General features: G+C 39.9%; 1 protein-coding gene across 4 annotated transcripts in view; it reads left to right on the top strand.

The window, feature by feature from the left end:
• pitpnm3 (PITPNM family member 3) overlaps positions 1–16,362 on the top strand; it is a 99,713-nt gene that overhangs the window by 63,290 nt on the left and 20,061 nt on the right. For all 4 annotated transcript variants that reach the window (XM_040008938.1, XM_040008935.1, XM_040008936.1 and 1 more), the window contains exons 6-10: positions 5,002–5,191; positions 7,120–7,242; positions 7,748–7,929; positions 12,131–12,288; positions 12,518–12,688. In XM_040008938.1, the coding sequence (XP_039864872.1) occupies positions 5,002–5,191; positions 7,120–7,242; positions 7,748–7,929; positions 12,131–12,288; positions 12,518–12,688 (824 nt within the window). The remainder of the gene's footprint in view (positions 1–5,001; positions 5,192–7,119; positions 7,243–7,747; positions 7,930–12,130; positions 12,289–12,517; positions 12,689–16,362) is intronic.

The raw sequence follows: 16,362 nt of genomic DNA, 5'->3' as shown, positions 1-16,362 counted from the left end.
AAAGGAAATCAAATCATTTTTATGATTAATTAGAGCCAATAAATACAGATCGGATTTGGATGGTCTGATAGCAAAACCCTGTTTCAAAGCACATGTTTGTCTTAAAAAAGATTGTAGTAATTGCTTGACATTAATTAGAAGAATTTTATGTTGTGCAGAGAATAACCTGCAGCCTTCAAGGATGTTTTTATAAAATAGAGAAGAGTCTGGTTCATGCGCATACAAACAAATCCTATTTGTGCACTCTTTCTAATGTAAAACAGTGGCTGTTCCATGGTATTAATACTAACAAGCGCTTGCATAATCAAGTAATTATACAACACAAATAATGAGTGTCTCACCTGACATTTGTGGAGCAGTGCAGCAGGTGTAAAACCTCTGTTCCTGTCGTGTGACTTGTGAAACCTCTTCAGAGGTAGAGTTGTGTTTGGAATATTAATCGCAGGGTTTTTTTGCATTTCTCCAAAAGCAAGTGTGTTTTGTGAGTGTATGAGAGGAACATCTGTTAACATGACTTTAATAAGATCAGGGCCCTACAAGGCTTCGACCAAACCCACAGTGGTACTTAGCTGGGATGTTGGGAATTCTTTTCTCTCAGCTCCAAAGCTCAATAAACAAGCAGTGGATAAACAATTTATGTTGATTCAATTTTTTTTTTTTTTTAGTTCTTCTTCTGCTTCTTCTGTTTTTGCACAACAAGCCTTGCTCCTGAGTAATATCCTGACATTTCTGTGCTGCAGTTGCCTGAACTGAATATTTCACAGCGGCCTCTGTAGAGGGAGTGACACTGTTGTTATGCAGGAAGCTGCACCATTCCAGCAACAGCGAATACATTACAAAGGATTTCTTTCTTTTTTTTTCCCCTCTATCGTTCTCTCTCTTTTCTCTCTCTCTCTCTTTTTTTTACAATCTGCATGAAAGCAGCTTGAGGTGTTGAAACACTCTCAGAAAGCTGCCCTAAGAGCAGAGTTCATACACTGCAGGGTGAATAGTCTTAGAAGATCTGCTGTCAGTTACACATCAGAGTGGAAAAGTGCTATTAGCAAAACTTCTGGAAACATAACAGGTAAAACACATAAGCACTGATTTAGTTCTATAACTTAGAATTGTAAGAAAGAAAACCCCTGACAACTCCAGTCACTTTCCTTCACACTGCACTGTCACATTTTTCTGTACATCTACTCAGCGATATTGTTGTTGGGCATGAATTTGGAAGATGTGTAGTGTTTTGTGGAACTCTTTAAAATCTGACAAACTACTGTTCTTTGAGTTATAATATATATAAGTTCAAACATGGCAATTATATTGTGAGCAAAGCTGTTACAAAGGCAAATGTAAGGGACGCCTCACTTGCAGGCAGTTGGTTTTCCCTGTATCTGACTTTACTCGTAGATCGTGTGAACTGTTAGCAGTCATAATTTGCAGACATTTCAATGGGTGTGGCAACTCTGGTCAGTTGCTGAATATCAGGCAGGAAGATGCACTTCTTTTCTGGTTTCATCTTCTACTCACCGATTAGATGTTTTCAACTTTTCATGAAAAACAAGAACTTTCAATGCATTTTGATCAAAATGCATTGAATTTTTAATTTGTTTACCTTGTGCATCTAAATAAGAGCACGCCAGAGTTCTCAATAACAATAAAAGCTGTATGCATATTTTGACATGTAGCTAGGAGGAGAAGGAGTTAAGCTAAGAGAAGTTCACGGTTCAAATCTGGTTTACACTACATATACAAATACACTGGTTTTATTTGATTTAAATATTCTTAGTTTGCAACACATAATTCTCCCGATCCATCACAGAGGTGATTCTGAAGTCATTGTTGTTCCTCTCATATTCCTCTTTTTTTCTCAGCTGTGCCTACTCGATATTTAATGTGAACTTAAAATGACTTAATGTGAACTTGACTTGCCAAATAAGGAGAAAGGGCTCAACAGGGGGTATTTCAACACCAATCAGGGGCACATCTGTGGTTTTTCTTGTGAAACTCTTGTGTTGTGTTGTGTGTGTTGTGTGAAAGAGTGTCCTTTATCCTTAAGATGCAGATGGACTGCTGAGTCTTGTCCTGTGGAGGACGGGACAGGACACAGGACAAGACTCAGCAGTCCATCTGCATCTTAAGGATAAAGCACACTCTTTCGAGGATGCCAATGTTCACATTTTGGACAGAGAGGACAGATGGTTTGAAAGAGGAGTGAAAGAAGCCCTCTATGTCCACTGTGAGCGACCATCTTTGAACAGAGGCGGTGGTTTACGACACCAACTCTCTGCCATCTATAATCCAGTTTTGAGATCCCTTCCCAGACGCCTTAACGCCCACTCACATCCTGGGCCATCTGATCCCAGGAATTCGCATGATAAGGTGGGGCCAGGTTTCACAATGAGTTCACCCGAAACTCTGGCTGATTGGGACCCACACCCAGTTTCACACCTTGGCTCAGGCGATTAGAGGATCATCAGGGGGTCCTTTTGTCCCTCTGTGGGGGGGATACTCCCACTAGGTTTAAATCTGGGACTCTCTACCATTTGACCTTAGAACTGAAGAAGCTTCTCGGATGAGAGGTGAAACGTCTTCAAGCAACTTAAAGAAGTCCAGACGCTTTTCTTTGCAAGCTCCTTTGACTACGATGACCTGGATGACTGAGAACCTTCACAGACATCTTGTGTTGTGTGCATTTTTTATGCGGCTTTATGAGCAGAGAATGAAGGGATTTTTGCAACAAGCAAACCAATTTACCGACAAAGTTTCTCTTTTAAAATCAAGCTGAATAAGTGTGCTTGATGTGACAATGAGAATTGTGGAGGTGGCTTTATCCACTGTATATCTGACTGGCTGACAGCTGAATGCTGTGTTGCTGGAAGCCCAGGACTCACATGAATTGCTCTTGCTGCAGATACACGCACCCAACACTTTATTAGGAACAGCTTCCTAGTACTGGATTAAACTTCCTTTTGTCTTCAGATCTGCTGTAAGTCTTTGTGACAGATTCAATGAGGTACTGGAAACAGTCCTCAGGGATTTTGGTCCATATTGACATGATGCTGCAGATTTGTCAGCTGCACATCCCACAAGTAGATAGGTGGATTGAGATCAGTTTACTATGAAGGTCATTTAAGAACAATTAACAGATCATATATATATCATATTCAAGGAAGCAGTTTGATATTATTAGAGGGTTTTTTTTTTTATCATGGTGCATTATCCTGCTAGAAGAAGCCACCAGAACATGGACATACCTTTGTTGTAGTGGTTATGTGAGTTACTGTTTCCGTCCCATTAGCTCAAACCAGTGTGGCCATTCTCCTCTGACCTCTGTCATCAAAAAGGTATTTTTTCCTGCCAATTACTGAGTATTTTCTCTTTTTTGGATCTCTTTAAACCCTGGAGATGGTTGTGCAAGAAAATCCCAGTCCATCATCAGTTTCTGAAATACTCTGTCGAGCCTGTGTGGCACCAGAAACCATGCCATGTTTAACGTGACTAATATTTCAACATCCTGATGTACAGTTTGAACTGTATATCACAATTCACCCATTCAGTCCATAATACCATACACAAATCCAGCCTACTATGTGTGTTCATTTTTGATTAATTGTCCAAAAACTGCACAATAACGTAAACCAATGTTAAATTAAGCATTTATCTTATAAATTCAATGTATGAGTTTCAAGCCTGCTTTCAAGCTGAGTTACAAAGAGCTAAATTTCTCTATATAAATCTTAAATAAAATAGTAAGCTAGTGTAACTGTTAACATGTGAAAGATCCCTGGTTTGAAACTGGGCATGGTTGTAGAAGGACATCTGGTGTAAAAATCTGCCAAATAAAATATGCAGACATCATGGGAGCGTAAAGCTAAATATATCACAGATGTGTGTCAAAGCTTGTAAAAACACTGTTTACCGATTTACAGGACCGAAAATCTGTAGTGGCTGGATTAAACAGTGATAACATTATAATTGATACCTGTATCTCAGTAGAGCAATTGCATGTACCCAAAAACTGTTGTCAAAAATGTAATGAAAACTTAAAAAGAAAAAAAAAAAACACAACTTAAACTTCTGTGAATTATCAGTGGTTGCTGATAGAATTTCAGCCTTGGTGTGGCATTGGTGGTTCTTTCTGTAATCAGAGCAGCTGATGGATGGTGGCAGAAGTGCAGCTCAAGGAGACAGTGCAGGGCAATGCCATCTCTTACTGTTTCCCCATGCTGTCACAAAAAGTGTTCCGTCTGATCTGTGTGTGCACGCATGCACGCTCAGTAAAAATGCACACTCTGCTCTCATTGCTGTAGCTGCTTGTTTACATAATTTTTATTTCTAGAGATCACATTCTTCTACCTCTCACCTTGCCTGCCTACACAAACACATAACCACACACAAATGCATTTATGCCTACACAAGCTTTGTTGAAAAACCTGGGCTAAATTCAGATATCGTGTGCCATGAATGGATGTGGAATAATCACATAACACTGGAGGAACTTTTCTTGATGATGCTTTGATTTTAGACATCGTTAACTTCTTTGTTTTTTAATCTTTTTTGTTCATTTATTCTTACATGACAAGGAGATAAACACGGCTGTTATAAGAAGCATCTTCATCCAATCCCTACAGTGTATATAAATTATTTGTATACCCTCTCCTATATCTATAGTCCAGATAAGACAAAACTAAGTTGTGTTTAAGCTATCAAAAATCAGCTAGGCTGTCCTTGAGGCCCGTCGTGAAGCAGAAACAAACAGTGACAAATAGAAGACAGGTCACTGAGCTCCAAAAGACTTCATCAGTCTTGATTTTTTTTCAGGCCTCCCCCAAACATCAAAACCTCAACAAAAAAAGTGGTTCTCTACATTAAAAAATCCATTGCGCTGGTGTTTTATGAAGTGGTAAAAAAACCTTTTAAGGTATGAAATAATAATGAAATCTTCCTTCTTGCTCTTCATCCATCTATTCCTCTTTAAACTCTTCCTTCCTGTCCTTCTACCATCACCCCCTCCAGTCTCAACCCGTACAGCTATGATGAGAGCTGTGTGTCCAGCAGCGTAGACCACCTGCCTCTTGCTGCCCTTCCCCTGCTCGCCATTGTCTCTCCACGCTACCAGGATGCTGTGGCGACCGTCATTGACCGGGCCAACCAAGTCTATCGCAGTTTCCTGCAGTCAGAAGACGGTCAAGGGTTCAGCGGTCAGGTCTGTAGTGCCTTCTTCTATTTAGAAAAGCGTTGAGAGGCGAGGGGAACTGCTACTCTCTTGTCTCTCATCATTTAGTAATGGGCTTTAGGCCCTTTAATGGAAGTCAATGGAGCAAAGATTGCTTTTGAGTGGGCTTTCTAATGTGTGGAAACTGTGGGTGCTCAGACCCTCAGAGAGCACCAGATCTTGAATGTTTATTGGACCACATTTTCCTCTTTTAGTTATACATAACAACTTACAAGGCTCTTAGTCATGGGCTGTATCTCATAATGGGGAAATAATCTGTGAGAATGCTGTTCACAGTGGACCTGAATTCACACACTGGATTTGGGCCCTAGTTCTTCAAGCACTATATGGTAAAAAATTGAAAATGCTCAGGACTTCATGGTGCATGACAAATAGTAAATACATGTAGCTAATGGTCAATGCCATCTACATTAACAGTCAGTATCCTCAAAACAGTGCAAGGACCATTACGATAAAGATAGTGATGTCAGTGCCTGTTAATCTTTGATTTGTGTGTGTGTGTCAATACTGTATGCTGTATGCTTGTTGATGTTGTGTTTAAGCTCATAATTTATTCTACTCCTGCTTTATGTCTAAAACTGCCCGGCATCCTTTCTCAGCATTTTCTCTCCTAGTAATTACTATTGTTGTAATTACCAAGTTCCAACACTGCATATTTTTAACATCATTAGACTGATGCGAAAATAAAATAAAATAAATTGATGTGTTCAGTTTAATTCTGCAGACTAATTGCAATGTCTTCAACTCCAAAAGACACTGAAAACAAGCATTGGTAAAACTGATGTATTCAGTGATACAGAAGGAAAGTGCAAGGATATTTGTGTGACAAGTATTACTGCTTGGTGCTGAGCTAGATGCTACTTTTGTAGTCACATAATTGCTTAAATACTGGTTAATTGACAAGAAAAAAAAGACGTATTACCTAAACTCACACAAAAAACAAAACAAAAAGAAAAACAAATTCAAAGTGTGTCCAGATTTTTGACTGGGAGTACATAAACTAACCAATTTGCTGACAAAAGGACTTCATGGCAGCCCGATTAGCAAAAACCTATTTATTGGCAGACAGATCCTAAAATACAAGACCAAAGGCAGACTAACAGAAACTGAATTAAAAAAATAATACAGAGAGATGCAAACAAACCCTAAGATAATAATGGAGGAGGATAAGCCTACATGTACATATGAGGTAATCAGGGAACAGGAAACAGGAGGGCGATGAGAGTCAGCCAAGCTTAATCTAGACAGTGAGGCAAGTGAGGTTGTGAACTCAAAACAAGACACAACTAACCAGAGACAACTATGCAAGAAAGTAAAGCAGGAAATGAAAGACTAGCAGAACTGAAACAAACTAATGTAACTGGAGACATTCTAGTTGTCCAAATTCCCAATATACCTGAGTGAGAATTATAACTTGGAGGGGCCTCTAATTATTGCATAAACTGTATCTTTGAGAATGCTTTTCTTGGAAATGTTTTCTCCATAAAAAATATTTGGGCAATGCAATACCCAAGGGAAATTGAGGAGTTGCTCACAGAAGTGAAACAGCTGCAGAATAATGCTGTACAGCAACTTTTTAAAATTGTTATTTTATTAGCTTTTACCTGCTATTTTATATCATAACAACATTTATTATTGCTGTCCACTGATAAATGTACTACATAATTACAAAACACTAAAATTCCTTGCATACTAACTTTTACTAATGGCATACTGTGGCAGTTATTCTGTGGTACCTACAATATTCTGTTTGCATACAATAAGAAACTAAGACAAAGTCAGCGTCATGCCCTCTAGTTCCAGTAACATATGTTGTTTTCTAAATTCATTGCTCCAGTTCTACTATCACTGAGTGAATCTCATGCAGTGGGTCTCTATATCATATATTTTCTGTGCAGGTTTGCCTGATGGGCGACTGTGTGGGTGGTGTTCTGTGCTTTGACGCCTTGTGCTTCAGCAACCACCAGAGGCCTGGCAGCCCCAACAACAGCAGCAGGAACAATAGCACTGAGAGCCTGAAGGTAGGGACACAGACACTGATGATGCACAGGGAAGACTATTACCGTCTAATGAAACAAAACACTTTCTGGACATGTATGATAATAAACATCAAAATTACATACCTGTGTTTCCCTGGGCCTTCGTCATACATTTGGGTCACAATTTATACTCCATGCTGGATTTCAAGGGGATCTGAATATTCCTGAGGACTAGAGTTCCTGCAGTGTACATGTAACATATTCATCATGACATTTGTGCTGAACTGCCATCCTGAAGCAGCTTGTTATTTCCCTGTTCTACGCCTTGCATGATCCCAGCCTTGTACTCCCTCCCTCCTCTCAGCCCTATTTTTCCATTAAGATCCCCTCACATCTAATAGACTCACTCTTGCAGACAGTTTTCTCCTCCTCCATTTAACTGTTCACCTGGGAAAACAGATCAAGTCCCATCATGTTATGTGTAATTTCTGGGGTGTAACCACTGTCGTGACTTGAGGTCTTATAGTAGGTTGCATGTTTTTCTCAGGATAACTCAGGCCTGCTGGGGGAGTCCAGCTCGGGTTTGAGCTCTAGCAAGAGGCTGAGCAAAAGCAACATTGACATCTCCGCTCCCAACGAAGGCCAGGGCGGCCCACCACTCAGCCGTAAACAGAGCGACTCTTATGATGGAGACACCTCGTCCACTGGCCAGCACAGCTTTTTCTCCAGGTGAAACGGGATAAAAGAACTTAACCCACAACTAAAGAAATTAAGTGTCTTTAATAAAGTGAAACCAAGTGTTTTTTTTAAGATAGTATCTATTAGTATTAGATTGTGGGTAATGTTGAAAATGGACAGGCCCTTTTTGACTTGCTGTTTTCTTTTGCATCATTTTTTCAATCCATTAGCAATTTAATCCCTAGTTTTCTTTATTTGTTTTCATAACATTCATCAATATTGTGATATTAAAAATAATACACCATAAAAGATGATTTTATTCATTGTTCAACATCTGTATCTGCTGAGCAGCCATTGTTGATCAGCAATGTTACAGCTTTATATGATGAACCAGATGTTGTGTGCTGGCCCTCTTCCAGGTTTGTCTGGAATACTTTGCCCTGTGTCACCCCTGTTCTGTATCAATATTTACAGCTTGACTGCACATCCTCTCTACCTGTCTATAGTCTGCTGGACTATAAATAGCCTGTTTGTACCTCTGCCAGCCAGTTTGTGATGGAGACTGAGAACTGCGGGTGAATATGACTGGGGCCTGAAGGGGGAACGACTGCCATGTTGACTTAGTTCAAGCAACCAGTGTTCCCATTGCATATCACATGCTCTACTAGGCTTACACCATTAAGCAGACACACTGAAAATAGGATCTCATCAATTCACAGTTATGCCACATAGTTCACATCAATGCCCCTTCTCACGTTTTGCTTCTACACTCCTGATTAAGCCCCTCGCCTGGGTCTGCCTTTTTTTCCCCTACAGTCACCATGAGGGCTTATTAAATCTCCTCTTGCATGAACATTATTCCTCATTTGAGAATTGCCCTTTTGATGGCTCTCACCCTGTAGTTTGCAATATTCCAGACTAAAAATTGCCCTTGAGATAATGCACAAATGATCATGACATTTCTCACGTGGAAATCCGGGAGGGTGTGCTATGCTTACCATTCATTTTACCATAGACGTCTCTGTTTGTTTGGATCAGTTTCAATGATATGTAGACAGACACAATTTCCAACAAAAAAGCACCAAAACACATTGTTAACATATGTAAATCTTATTTATTCAAACTACTCAGAAAAAGATGAGATTATGTGAAGATTGCTTGGAGAATGGCTGGCTAGCCCATCACAGAATCAGAGGTACTTTAGCTTGATGTGGAGGCATCAGTGTCAGATCTGTTTAGTACAGTAATGACACAGCATGCGTTCATTACTCATTAGGTCTCATAAAATGTCAACCATTCACACAAAAACACCACCACAAATGTGATGTGTGTCAGATTTATCTTGTATACTGACAATAATGTCGACTTCAATGAGAAATAAAAAAAAAGGATGGGACAGCCACTAAACAACAAAAACAATGTTTCACTTCCTATAAAAACAGGGCCAAATAACACTCATTGAGCTACAGCACACTCCAGCATCTTATGGACAGCAGAAATAAATTTAACATGAAAATGTATTTAAACAATATATATTCAGTGTTTTAGTCATCCAAATCCCAAGGGTACCTCTACTGTGTAAACAATTCTCAATGAATCACACACAAACAAGAGTGCTTTCTTTTAATTTTCAGGAATTCTTTTCTGTAGCAATGAATTTTCTTGCAAACAAAGACAAAGTGAAGATGTGGATGTGGCGTAGTTCACTAATGTGTGTGCAGAAATGTTAGAAATTCGCACAAAACGTTTCAATGAATTTGCACGTTTCATCTTTAGGCCCACTGATCATTGAAATCTCTTTGCAAACTGCCACACTCCATCTCTTACGTTTGCCTAGAGTTGTAACATGGATTCAATTCAATTCAGTTTTATTTATACAGCACCAAATCACAACAACAATCGCCTCAAGGCGCTTTATATTATAAGGCCGACCTTACGATAATACATACAGACAAAAACCCAACATTCATATGACCCCCTATCAACAAGCACTTTGGCGACAGTGGGAAGGAAAAATTCCCTTTTAACGGGAAGAAACCTCCAGCAGAACCAGGCTCAGGGAGGGACGGCCATCTGATGCGACTCGTTACTGGTGAGGGGAGGAAGAATAAAAGCAATAAACTCACTGCACATGGCAAACAATTTGAATGGAAGTCATGATATCCAGCAAGTATGGCTATTAATTAGTTTTTCAGTACCATTAATTATTTTACAGATTTTTAGGATATGCAGTAATATAGAGTTCATTTAGCTGAGTGATGCATTTACATTTAAGACGGGCATGCTTTGTGTCCAGATGTTTGCAAGGCAGTTTGAATTTATATTAGCAAATTCAGGTAAATACAGATTTGTGTGTATTGTTTGTGAATGAAGTCAAGTGTGTGTGTGTGTGCGCACGTGTGTGTGTGTGCGTGTGTGTGTGCAGACAAAAGCTAAAAATAGAATCAGAAAGCAATCAAAGCACTATTGATTTGGCTTTTAAGGATGGCTGGAGACTGTTGGCTAATCCGTCCTCTTTGTGTAGGACTTGATGGGAAATGTTGGCTTGCTGGTAAGCAAATGGATCTCGTCATTCAGCAGCAGTGGGTTCTGTCTGAGACCAACTCGGCTGTTCAAACAACTGTCAGTGTGATGCAGACTGTGAAGACCGGGTGAAAAGCTGCTCTGGCTGAGTCATTTAAGCCCAGGGCTTGCAACAACCCCAGAATGTTAAAACATGCAAGCCTACATTTGAATGTGGTCAAAGAAAAAGGATCACAAGTCAACTGCTCCAACATTCAACTGTTCACCATGAGAGATTTTGGATTACCTCTACTTTCATTTAAAATGTTGTCTTATTGCACATGTAACCCTGCTACACTGCCAGCTTTTGTCATCATGTTAGCTGAATCCTGCACACACACGCCAGAAATCTGTATTAAAATGATCTTTTTGTATTAATTTCCTACTTGCTCATATTTTTCATGGAAAGCAGAGATGTTAAAAGTGATGAATGTACCTTAATCTGTGTTAAGAGGGTGAAGTGTTCGTTTGAATGTTATGTACACACCAGTGATGGACTGTGTATTTTTGTCCATTTAATCACATTTTCCATTTAGCTACTGTGAATCATGAGCACTATCTTAATTCAGTAACATTTTTTGCCAAAGAAGAGCTTGTGAATTAGTGCATGTGAGCGTGAAGATAGCATGGTAATTCAATTTAGCTCAATTTATTTTGGAACCAAATAACAGGAAAAGTCATCTCAGGGCACTTTACGTATTGAGGTGGAGACCTTATATTAATTTAGATATGACAATTCCCTTTGAGCGGGACATTTGCTGACAGTAGGCAGTAAACTCTCTTTTAATAGGAAGGAGCCTCAGGCTTTGAAAAGGGGGACCATCTGCCCTGCATCTGAGGAAGGGCAAGAAACCCCCCTACACACAAACCCAAAAGAAATAGAAACATGTCATAGTAAATATAGGTGTTTTTTTTGCATTTTTTAAAGGGATTAAAGGCTTGTAAGCACTCGTAAAAGTGTCCTGGATATGTGTGGATACAGTGAACAATATGTTTTATGAGAAAAAAGTATAGAAATATAAAATACATGAGTCTTATAAGTCCTCTTTATAAAATACAAGTGTGTACTTTAAAGGGAAACTTTGAATAACATTTTTCTTATTTATTTTCTGTATGAGAATAAGCACTGAGCATGTTTGATTATTCAGGCAAGTAGCCAGAGATCAGAAACAAACACCTATAAATGGAAGTATGTGCAGAAAGACAGAGGAAAGAGAGGGAAATGGAAAAACTACAGGTGAGAGAAGGGCATACACTGTACACCTTTGGACTCTTAGACCACGGAACCAGTTAGTAGGGGAAAAAAGATTGGTGGTGTTGATGGAGCTAAATCAGGCAGACAAATTGGGCTGCACTACATCATTCACATGTAACATGTCTTTCTGTTTTCGAGTGGTATAACAAACGCTCCCTCCCAATTTGACGGCCCATTCAAGCTATAAATTTCCCAACTCCCCCTCTGAGATGTCAGTGCTGCTCCATCACTGTTTGCTGTTTCAACCCCTTCCACCAACCGAGCATTTAGCATTAAGCGCCAGGGGGATGTTTGCTCATCGCTCCCCAGTTTCTGCGTATTCAGATCCTAGATGTCGGAACTCTAATTATATTTTAGTCTTGTACTGAATTATGTTAAATGTGAGTTGCCTGTATGAATGATGTATATTATGTCTGTTTTTTTTTAAACTTCCAGTTTGATGAAGGAGGGAACGGAGGTGCGTGGCGGGAGTAGTACTAGTCTGGTGTTGAACCCAGGCAGATTTGACTTTGAGGTATCGGACTGCTTCCTGCTGGGCTGCCCGCTGGGCCTAGTGTTGGCCATGAGACGCACTGTGCTGCCCGCTGTTCAGGGTAAGAAGGAGAAATGATGCAAAACATGTATTTAAGTACTGTAGTTTTAAATTTAATACAATCAATATGTTGTTTTTCTATGAAAACGTTATAACAAAGTTTACACTGGGTTAGGGTAAACTGATTTTCACTTTGCTTTTATCACTCCACTTATCCAAAGGGCTTGCTTGACTCAGGTTGAAAACCTTTCTTATGGTCATGCTTGTCATTTGTGTTTTCTGACCCTCAGTGAGCCAGCTTCGTCCAGCCTGCTCTCAGATTTTCAACCTGTTTTACCCCTCGGATCCTTCAGCTTCTAGACTGGAGCCGCTACTGCAGCCTCTCTTCCACAAGTTGCCACCATTTGCTGTGCCACGCTACCAACGCTACCCTCTTGGAGATGGACGTTCGGTGCTCATAGGTAGGCTGAGTGATTTAAGCCTGGAAATCAATTTGCTGATATGGGAGGACTGCTGCTCCTGAATATTTCATTGCTTAATCTATTTCTAATTTTATGAAATCTGGTTTGAATTCTGTTACTCTGACTGGATTACAGGGGTAGACTGACTACAGAGAGACTCAGTGACTTAGCAGTGTGAGTTCTCCCATTTACATTTATACAGGACACAGAGAGCCTTGATCCCATCTGTGTGTTTTTGTCCTATAGAGGCAGAACCGAAATTGCCCCCTAAAGCCTGTGGTTCAAGTAATTATACTTTATCTTCTTGTGGTGGAGTACCATTGGCTTGACACTTCTCTCTGAGGATCAGTCACAGTATGTGAGGTAGTCAGCTGTTAGATCTGGCACAGCACTGCTGTAATCTCTCTGGGATTCTTGGTTGTAGGGACTCCATAATGAGTCCCTGATTTATTTGGTGCATGTTTTAGCCCACTCTTGAGACATAAAGCTTCTCTCTTAACAGCAGTTATGATGCATCGTCTGGTTCCCCTTTCTCTCCATCCACCTACATTACTGAGAGAAAGTAGGACAAGGACTGATCGCTTGTTTTAACAGCCTACGGGAAGAGATATGAAGATAAGGCTTTGTGGGTTGGTGTGAGGCTTTAGAAAATTGTATACCCTGCTATTGAAGTGCAAGCTTTAGAAATATGCTGAACTAAGAGCAGATTTGTCAGACGTGTCTACTCAGTTATGGGGAAAATTAATTTCCATTTTGCTTTCAACTATCCTTTTTTATTAGAAACCCTAAAGTGGTATACTACTAAGAAAGAAAAGAGCAGAAACAGTTTATTTAGAACCACACATGCATGTAATTTTATCAGTTTCTGTGTCACACTTGTTTCCCCTTTAGAAAAGCTGGGACACGAGTGAACAAAAAACAATTTTGTGCACAAACAGAGATGATGTACATGTTTGTTTATGATTTTTGACAAATATTTGACGAAATGCTCGGCATTACACTAAAATAAAAATCAATAAGTGTGACTCACACGAGTCTTGTTGCACATATGAGATGGCAGTCAAAAATTGGCTGCCCTGCCTGTCATAGTTTTGGGTTTCTGTTTCTGTTATTTCTTGTTTTAATTTTGAGATTCCTTTTTAAAAAATTGCTTTATGTTTTTGAAGATTGTTCTGCTGCACCGCTGTACAGTTAGCTCATTACTCACCCAGCATACATACTCTCCAATTACCTTTGCTTCTTTTGGCTACAGCCTGTTGATTGAAGGCTGGAACTTCAATGCAGTTGTCCTCTCTGTGGGTCCTTTCCTGTGAGAAGTTGCATGTCAGGCAACAAAAAATAAATAAACAAAGACTTCAGCATTGTTGTATTTCATTAAAAACAGGAATAAGCTATTAGAAACTGTCATGGCTGTATGCACGCAGGCAGGGATGGAGGACCCAAATGCAGACTCAAAAAGGGCAGACGTGAGCTTTAACAGCTTTATTGCTGGACACAAACTGAACTAAACTGAGAGACACAAACGTAAGCTAAACCGGCAAGGGAGACAGAACACACCGCTTGGTGAGGGTACGACACGACAACGAGCAGGAGCAGACACAGACACTAAATACACACACTCGGTAACAAGGAAGTGGCGCACAGGAGGGAGACACACCTGAATCTAATTGGCCAAGACGAGACAAGGGAAGCAAGACAGAATACACTAACCTGAGACACGGACCTTTAAAGTAAAACAGGAAACACACAGACAGAACTTACAGACACAGACTCACGATACTGATACATCAGGAACATAAGGAGAGGGACAACTAGACAGGAAAGGCGGGACCAGGGCAGGTACAGAGACACCGACACTAAACAGAGGGAGCACTGAGTACAGGGACCAGAGACATGAGGAGCACAGGGACCAAAACCTAAGAGATAGAAATACCAAACAGAAATCAAATCCTAATATACATGAAGCAAGATGAAACCAAAGACTAAGAATAAAAACGAACAATGCAAAATCCAAAACACTGGGTCACTGACTCAGGACCATGACAGAAACACCACAAATAAGCACATTTTTAGCACTTTAGTTACTATATGTTACATATAAGAATAATGTTTCCCATATCACTCTACTGCATGCTGAAGCATTTTTTGAATAGTGAGCAGATTTCTCTGAGCACTTATTGCTATCCAAGTAATTAGTGAGAAATTTGGTTATTTTTTTCATTTCCTGTAAGGAGGGTTCAGTTATGTTACAGAAACCTCCGAGTGTCAATGGGGAATGCTTAACACAGAACCATGTAGGGCTATTCTTTGTTTGAAATGAATCTAATTAGCTAAACTACTGTATCTAATCCTGGAGCAGTCATTGAAGCAGTCATTAGATCCTTGAATCATTTGTTGTTTAAACATGGACTCATGGCTGATTCTTCAATGAGACCTATGTAAAGGAAATATCTGACACATGCTTGAACCCCTGAGGTCTTTTTTTCCTTTTCTTTAAAAAAAATTTAATTGCATCCAGCTGGTCACAAATGGAGATGCTTGACGCCTCTTAGAGCCAGAAGTGCTGATAAAGGTGATGAAGTGTAAAAAGCACACAGACAGCACTGGCTTGCAGCTACAGTGGGTTTTAATTATAGGTCTGCATCCTTGTTCTGTTGATCAGACTTGGAAGCTCTCAAATTGCGATGTGTGTTAAATCAAAAACCATAGACAGGTGCAGGCGCACAGAAGTTACAGCGGCGCTCACATTACCCATTTCCTGCTCTGTAATATGGTAATTAGTTGTTATGAAGGCATGGAGAGCCAATCAAATCAGGCTCCTGTGGGTATGACTTTGACATCTACATCCGCCAACAGTAGAGCTTTTATTATGATGAATGCTGCTAATATACAGAGAATGGGCCCTCTTGTTATTGATTTCCAGCAACAGCCCAATGGGAAATATGATCATCCAAACAGCAAATGCAAAAGGAATTATAATAATCCTTATCAGTATTAATGGCACAGCTAATGGCGTTTTAATGTAAAAGGTTGACGGCAGTATATTTTAGCTCACCATAAATGTATTTGTTAATCAGATGTTCAGTATGGAGGCTGAGAGCGCTGCAATGGCTGAGTGGGTTGAAAGTCCCTTTTCATGTCTTTTTGTGACAACGACTTTCTAAGGATCATCCTCCCTCACTTGCAAAGTCCTCTGTTCATCCTTTCTTTTACCACTCATTCTTCACACTTATTTAAAATTCCTTCTATGTAAATACTGGTAATTTAATCAAACCTCTGTTTGCTCTTATTGCTTTAACTTAGGCACACAAAGACATGCATATAAGCAAGGGGTGGGGGAAGAAAAGCTGGAAAATGTATGTCCCCTTCCATCTCCATTTTCCTGGCAACTCTAGCAGATTTTTATGACCCTCTTCTTCCTCAGCACGCATCTTTGGTGGTTTGGTGAATGCGCATGTTTCAGAAAATGATGCCAGAGTCAGTGCCACCCCCTCCTTTTCTGCCTCTCTTTGCTCATTGTGCTGTGAAAGAAAGATAGGGCTGTGCAATTGTTCGATAGACTGAAAGAGAGGAAGGTTCCTCTGAGAGGCTTAGGGCAGGTCTCATTAATGAAAGCAGGATGTTGAGTGTGTCTGCATTTGTGTGTGCTTACTTTGAACACTTTTGTTATGGGG

This window comes from Simochromis diagramma, unplaced genomic scaffold (assembly GCF_900408965.1).
Source record: "Simochromis diagramma unplaced genomic scaffold, fSimDia1.1 OVJJ01000344.1, whole genome shotgun sequence".
Taxonomy (NCBI): Eukaryota; Metazoa; Chordata; class Actinopteri; order Cichliformes; family Cichlidae; genus Simochromis; species Simochromis diagramma.
This window is presented reverse-complemented; position numbering and strand designations above follow the sequence as displayed.